Raw genomic sequence first — 7,551 nt, 5'->3', positions numbered from 1 at the left:
CCTGTCTCCATGCAGATCCAGTGTCCTGCTGCACTGCTGCCCCACAATACACAAGATATGATTATTTTATTTATTTATTTTATCTCTTGATTGAGACTCACAGACGTCTGTTCTCTTTAGTGCATGCATTATTTTGTTTTCACTACAAGCAAAATGTAGTCAGGTAAAGGGCGTACTTGTATTCAGAACTCATGGAAAGGGGTTACTGAAGCCAAGAAGGTTTGAGAACCACTGCTCTACTGTACTGAAGACTATTGAAATTGATTGAAATGAATATGAAAACATGTCCCCGCTATTTTTATCGGCCTGTCCTGGATGTATGACTTCGTGAAAATCACAAAGAACACCGTGACCAACTTCCCAGAGAGAGAGGAGGTGAGTTGTGTGTCATTATGCTGCAGTTGAACGTTACATCAGGTTGCAGGGACAGTGCTGTTTATGTCCGACGTGGTTAACCATAAATGCAACACTATGGGCGACACTTTATTTTTTGTCGGCGACCATGTGTTGAGCAACACTTTTCAATAAGTATAAATTAGGCTTTAGTGTGGTCTAGAGGTGTGATTTACGCACATACTGACAGAGATCTGTAACATATATAGAGTCAAACAACAAATGCAGAAGTCACAAGCAGAGAGAGATGCAGCATGGCGAGGTCTGCTCGTCGTGCTCGTCGAGAGGAACTAGAAATAACTGAGATCAACGAGGATCCTCTCGTGACGACTAATTCTGCTGAGAGGCGTCAGCAGGCAGCCAAGAGACATGGTAAGAAAAATATGGGAAGATGATTTGAAGATGTCACATTTGCTTGATACATTTTCTTGACACTCAACAGCAGTGAGCAGTGGAAATGGTTTTGTGAGCTGCTGTCCTACATGTGAATGTTTGTTCCACAGAGGGAAAAGTTTACAAGCTGGTCTTGGTGAGCTTTGGGCTGCTGTGTGCTACACAAGCTGCTCTCAACGTCTCTCTGCGTCTCATCGTGCGTGAGTGTCTTTCTATGTTCAATTCCTTATGTTTGGTCACTGCCAAGAGAAGCAGATATCTCAATTCCTCCAAACTAGAAGGACTCATTCAAGGAACATGGTTTTCTCTGATCTTTCAGATAATTCAGATGTGCAGAAGCTTGACCAGTTACAGACCAGTTACAACATCCTGGCTAAAGAGAGAGACCAGTTACAGACCATCCTGAGAGAGAGTTCATGTAACCAGAGTGAGTACATTTTGATCATAATAAGTTAAATGATATCATTAAATGAAAGCTATTCACATAGTTATTATTTTATGTGTGAGTGTGATCATTTAACATACATGCATGTTTTGTTTTGTTGTGTTGATTTGTCGCAGCCCAAAGGTCTAATTGTTGGACTAAATTTGGCTCTAACTGGTACTACGTCTCTGCTGCTGCTCCGTGGAAAACCTGGGAGGAGAGCAGGCAGGCCTGTCTGAAGAGAGGAGCTGAGCTGGTGATCATCAACAGCAAAGAGGAACAGGTGTGTGTGTGTGTGTGTGTGTGTGTGTGGCATGTGTGTGTGGCATGTGTGTGTGTGTGTGTGTGTCCCCGCATGTGTTGTGTGTGCATATTGTGTGTGGCTGTGTACATATTGTGTGTGTGTGCGTGCGTGCGTGTGTGCAAAAACACGCATGTGCATGTGTGCGCTCTAATTACGTCTCCAAAAACAGGAATTCCTGTTTGGACTAAAGGAGAGGATGTGGATTGGTCTGACAGACACAGAGACAGAAGGGACCTGGAGATGGGTGGATGGATCACCTCTGACCACAAAGTAAGACCTGATCAAATGTTCTGACTCATTGTTGTGAGACTTCAGAGTCACTGTAGCTACAGTATGGATGATGTCTTCACCACAGGGTTTGACTCCTTGTCCTCCTCTGTTTCAGGTACTGGAGTCAGGGGCAGCCTGACAATCATTATGACGAGGACTGTGCTGAGCTGATTGATTATTATGAGCTGATTGCTTTTTATTATCGTGAGCCTTTGAACAAATGGAATGATCTGTCATGTGACAAAAAGCACGGCTGGATCTGTGAGATGGTGTGACAGTTCCTCAAAACAGCTTTGATTTGATAGTCCTTTGTTAATGTTCACTTAAATGGCTTGGAGTCAAAGGGGTGTAATTGCATTAGTGTACCTGTAGTAGATTTGACTCAGTATATAACATGTACAGTTTATATCATCTGTTACAGCTACTGTCTCTTTTTTTTTTTTTTTTTTTTTTTCTCAGATTTTTTATCCCATTTTATCCCCCATTAGTGCTCACTTGATTTCTCAATCCTGATTGCTACTCCATCCTCTGCCGATCTGGGGAGAGCCGAGACTGGCTCCATGCTTCCTCCGAGACATGGGCAGTCAGCCAGCCGCTTCTTTTCACCTGACAGAGGAAGCTTCACCGGTAGGACATAGCACGTGGGAGGTTCCCGCTCTTCCAACCAGTTCCCCTCCCTCTGAACAGGCGCCCTTAACGACCAGAGGGGCTGTCACAGCTACTGTCTCTTGGTATATAACATGTTTACAGTAGTTTATATCATCTGTTTGCAAAATGGTGATCGAACTTTAAAGGAGCGTTCCAGCATCATTTAAGTTTGCTCATTTCCTGTCTTCCTTTGCTGTTTTACATCACTGTACAGTTTCCGGTGCTATTATCATTTTATGAGATATTTGCTATTTTTCCTATATTTTAGCTGTTTTTAAAAGTAACTACTTTGAAATAAATGCTGTCTCAATGTAATACGTTAATCCCAAATGAGAGGGTGTCAATATTAAGACAGAATTGTGTAAAATGTATTGGGTCAGATTTGTCACAATATGTAATGCACAAAATGTTTTCCTGTCCACAACTAAATGCACCAAACTTGAATTCATGTCATACAATCAACAAATACATACCCCTCAAGTTGGAAGTTATATAATAAAAAAATATTTGAAGTGCTTCCTGTGCATATTTACATCAATCCCCCCCCACCCCCCATTTATTCACAAATTGTCAAATCTGCATTCACAAATCTCTCCTGGATTCCGTTGCATTTGTTTGTGAATTTCTCAGATGATTCTGGCCTCATAAAAACAAACTGTTTCCCATGATGCGCATTTCCATCCACTACCGTGATGCAAATATTAGGAGTTGGTGAAGAGGAGGCGCAACCACTTGATTAAAGCAGACACCAGTCAAACCCTCAAATGAGATCAAGTAACCCCGTTCTCTGAATAAATGTGAGGTAAAGTCAAAACATCCACGAGGAAAACGTGATGAAAGCTTGGTGAGCTCTGACACTGTTGTCTGCCTCTGCTGATCTGTTAATGTTACACCAACATCCCATACCTGTGTGCCATTGTCTTGCTATAATAATTGATTGGATTTATATAGCGCCTTTCTAGATACTCATCCACCACCGATGTGTAGCACCCACCTGGGTGATGCACGGCAGCCAGTTTGTGCCAGAACGCTCACCACACATCAGCTCTCACGGTGGAGAGTTGAGGACTGAAAAGCTATGAAAAACATCTACAGTTTCTTGATAATAGGTACGATCTTACAGGGAGTGTAAAGAGCACCCCTACGGGTGACCTAATGGAACTGGACTTTTGAATTAGGTAATTAGGGCTGACTAAATGGGCCAAAATGGCTAATTACGGTAGTTGGCAAAATGAGTGACCACAGGTTCAGCACCATGGAGAGATCCATCCACGTTAGCTACTGATGGAGCTCACCTGAGTGCAGGAGCACAGCTGAGTTGAGTAGGAATCAGCCAGTGAAGTGAAAACCCTCTGGGGAGAGAGAGCAGAGGCTGCATGCCAACTCTGTGAGTGAGGCCTGACTAAATGGCCAGTCACACAGGGGCGGGTTTTCAGATAGTTTTGTTATTTTACAGGACTACATAACTATAATAAGCACAATCTTGGCATTTATATTCATTTATTATTTGGTTGGTTGATTGATTGACTTTATTCTGGATAAAGAATGACAACCTCCAAGGGATGACATGAAAAAGTGTAAACACTTATTTCCATCATGGTGCCTGGTCTTATAAAAACATGACATACAGTAACACATAACATTAAAACAACAATACAGAATAATCAAGGATAAGAAGAGCAAGAGATATGAACCAACATACCATCACACATTACTCTAGCTTACTCAGTATGAATTTTTTCAGAAGGTTTCAGAAGGTTTTTGTAATCCAGCTCCATTTCAGATACAGCTGCTGTCCAACTGGTGGTGCAACTGCATAGAAAGTAAATGGCTGCATATCTGACCCGACCCAACAAAGACGGAACAGAACAGAACCATGAGGCTGTAGAGCGCTCACTGCCTCAGTAAAGCTCCCTATCGATCTCATATATCAGCCGCTTTGTACTGTGCGCTGGCAGCTGACATCACCCCCATGTTTCATAAAACGCTACCTAACTCCAGGAGCAATTCCTTTGTGTTTACGAGGCATTGTAAAAATAGGAGAAAGATGTTAGAGAGCCGCTCTATCCGGAGCACGTACAAATTCATTTTTCTTTTTTCAATGTTTCGGTCCTGCACTTCCTATTGCTTTTCATGTTAATTCTTTTTTTTTCTTTGTTTCTTTTCTTTCAGGTTTTCCACCCCAGAAACCTTCCCTTTGATATATAGCGTTTGTTTTTGTTTTTGCCCTCCAATCTGCGGGTGGAATTAACAAGGATTTCAAGAACAACAAATCATTGCATTTTCTTATCTCTCCTCGACTCCTTCTTCTCTGGCTTTGCCCGACAGCGGAGAATCATTTCGTACCAATTGTGAGACAAAATGTGAAGCTTATACATGCAGAGTGCAAAATGTGAGGACATTGTGCTGCTATTTTCTTTTTATTGTCACCGTAAAGCCGGAGTGACATCCTGACATTTCCAATACTTTTGGGGGGGTGGTTTATTTTCCTTCTAAACCATTTGAAAAGTCATCACACTGAACCCAACTGATCAGCAGGCGAAAAGACCTCTCTGGATGCTGGAGAAATACTGAAGAAGTCGAACAATGTGACCTTTCCCTTCTGGCAAAGAGCTGATTGTTGTTCTGTCAATAACAATAACGGTCAGCGCTGTGTAGCTGTCGAGGTAACACTGAGATAACGCCTCTCTCTCTCTCTCTCTCTTTCTCTCTCTCTCTCTCTCTCTCTCTCTCTCTCTCGGCCTTCTGTCTGCTTATCACTTTCTCTTTGTTTATCTGCGTCTCTCTTTTTGTCTTTCTAATCCTCCCCTCCCTCCGTCCGTGTTATAATTCAAGCCTCATCTCAGACTCAGAAATTAATCTGAAGTTTCCACAATGAGCTTAGATGGTATTACATATGCAAACAAAAGTCTTGATATTAAAAAACGCAGCTTTGCTGCAGAATGGGGCTGGCGAGAGGAAAATATTGTATTTATATTCAGCGAAGCAAAGAAAGCCCCGTTGATTCGCATCCAAAAACGCCGGATTTATATTTGTGGGAAATTAAATACTGGTGTTTTATTATGGCTTACAATCTATGTCGGCTAACAGAAGCTCTGGAGCTGGTGACTCATCTCTTTCGCCTTCAACAGTTTCCATTTTAGTCGTTCCCCATGACAGTAGAAACACACGGGGCAGCCTGGGGCCGGTTGCACCAACTGGTCTTAACTATGCCTGGTCGTAACTCCTACGTCGGTCTTAGTTAAGACCATGGACTTACGCCTGTTGCACCAACACGGCTTACTCTGGTCTTAACTACGCTGGTCATAGCAATGCGCGTTCATGTGAATTGTCGGGGAATGCCCTCTGATTGGCCCACATGTGCCTCGCGCCGTCACCCACTACTGTATGTGCGTCACTACACCCTCCCTCCTCCCACCCCCCTCCTCCTGTGGAAGCCCCGGGGGAAAATGGCGGCGGCGATTAGTGTCAGGGAGTCTGAATGAAATTGAATGTAACGTTCCCAATTCTATGTATTAAATTCTAAAAGAATTAACGCCAACATTTGGGAAGGCTAAGCCACACAAGTAGTTAGTTATAATCTAACGTCGTGCTTTCAAAGACGGCGAACTGGCGATGTTACGACGATGACGGTCAAAAAGGTCTCCGCGGAGATCTCTGTTACAGGCAGGCTCTACGCCTCCTCCTGACGAGGCGTAGGAGTTACGCCTGGTCTTAGTGAAAATAAGGCTTAAGTCGTCTTGGTGCAACCGGCGTAGCTGTAGGTCGTAAAGTTACGACCAACTTAGCTTAAGACCAGTGTAAGACCAGTTGGTGCAACCGGCCCCAGGTGATTTAGCATGCACGGTGAGGGCACCGTGGCTCAGTGGTAGTAGAGTAGTCACAGCAAAAAGGTCCCCGGGTTCGAACCCCGGTCCGTCCCAGGTCATTTCTGTGTGGAGTTTGTATGTTTTCTCTCCGTGTTCGTGTGGGTTTTCTCCGGGTGCTCCGGTTTCCTCCCCCCATTAAAGACATGTATGTTAGGGTTCATACTCCTGTCAAAGACATGTATGTTAGGGTTAATACTCCTGTCGGTGCCCCTGACCAAGGCACTGGCAAAATAACTTGGTCCCTGGGCGCTGCACTGCGGCTGAACCACTGCTCCTAGTTCTAGGACGGTTCCTAGTAGAGGATGGGTCAAATGCAGAGGATGAATTTTCCCATTTGGATAAATAAAGGATAACTTAACTTAACTCGTGAACTCGTTCGAATTTTAGGAAATGAGCACAAACTCTGAAAAGTATCTGTCTGTCGAGGCTTCCTCCATACACAACACAAAATGCAACCATGCCGAACACACACTGAAAACAACCTCGTCTCATATATCAGTTTAAGCACTATGTTGCTACTAAAAACTCAGGATGAGAGAGAGTGGCAGTTGGATACATGTAGGTTTATTCAGTCTGCAGGTTGGGAGCCAAGGAAGCTCAAAATCTGCATGACTACACAGAGTTTAATAGTGTTGAATAGTCATGATTATGCTGATACGGATTGAATATAATACAGCTATTATTCAAGGTCGAAGAAGACTGAACAGCCAATGACTAACCTCCTATTGTCCTTTGACCTTTTGTTTTATTTTGTGTAATTTGTACATTTTGCTTTATAAGGAGTTATTTCATAACTTGAATAGTTCTTTGGTCCATTTATTGAACAGCTCAACTGTGCATTTACCTGTAGTTTCCAGTAGATGGCAGACAAGGGGTTCTATCGCCCATGCTTAGATGATTAGGAAACCCTGTTTTCAAGGGCCAAAATCACCACCTGTTTTTTTTGGCTCATTAGCATGCTGACAGGTTACTTCTTGGAGTTTTGATCATTTTTACAATGATCAGTGTGGGAACTGTAGAGTTAAAGAAAACATTGAGCATATTGTATTGCATTGTGTCATGTATGAGCAGGAAAGAGAGATTACGGTAGAAAGTTCAAGATCAGGAAGAGTGGGATCTGATGGGGATATTGGGAACAGAGGGAAAGGGGGTATAATCACCAGGAAGCCACTGTTTAATTTCTTAAGGGATACAAGATTGGTAGGTAGGATTTAAAATACTAGAAGCAAATAGTTAAATGAACATGATGT

At 43.0% G+C, this 7,551-nt stretch overlaps 1 protein-coding gene across 1 annotated transcript; it reads left to right on the top strand.

Moving 5' to 3' along the window:
* Positions 1–637: 637 nt before the first annotated feature.
* LOC310789600 (uncharacterized protein) lies at positions 638–1,923 on the top strand (the record flags this gene model as incomplete). Its single annotated transcript, XM_083651246.1, has 5 exons — positions 638–765; positions 897–986; positions 1,106–1,213; positions 1,348–1,493; positions 1,900–1,923. Exons 1-5 carry the CDS (start codon positions 648–650, stop codon positions 1,921–1,923), a joined length of 486 nt encoding a protein of 161 aa, XP_083507372.1. The 5' UTR covers positions 638–647.
* Positions 1,924–7,551: the final 5,628 nt, after the last annotated feature.

The sequence above is a fragment of the Poromitra crassiceps genome (assembly GCF_964638095.1).
Source record: "Poromitra crassiceps genome assembly, chromosome: 14".
Taxonomy (NCBI): Eukaryota; Metazoa; Chordata; class Actinopteri; order Beryciformes; family Melamphaidae; genus Poromitra; species Poromitra crassiceps.
The sequence above is the reverse complement of the archived record's forward strand: the minus strand, read 5'-3'. Positions and strand labels throughout refer to the sequence as shown.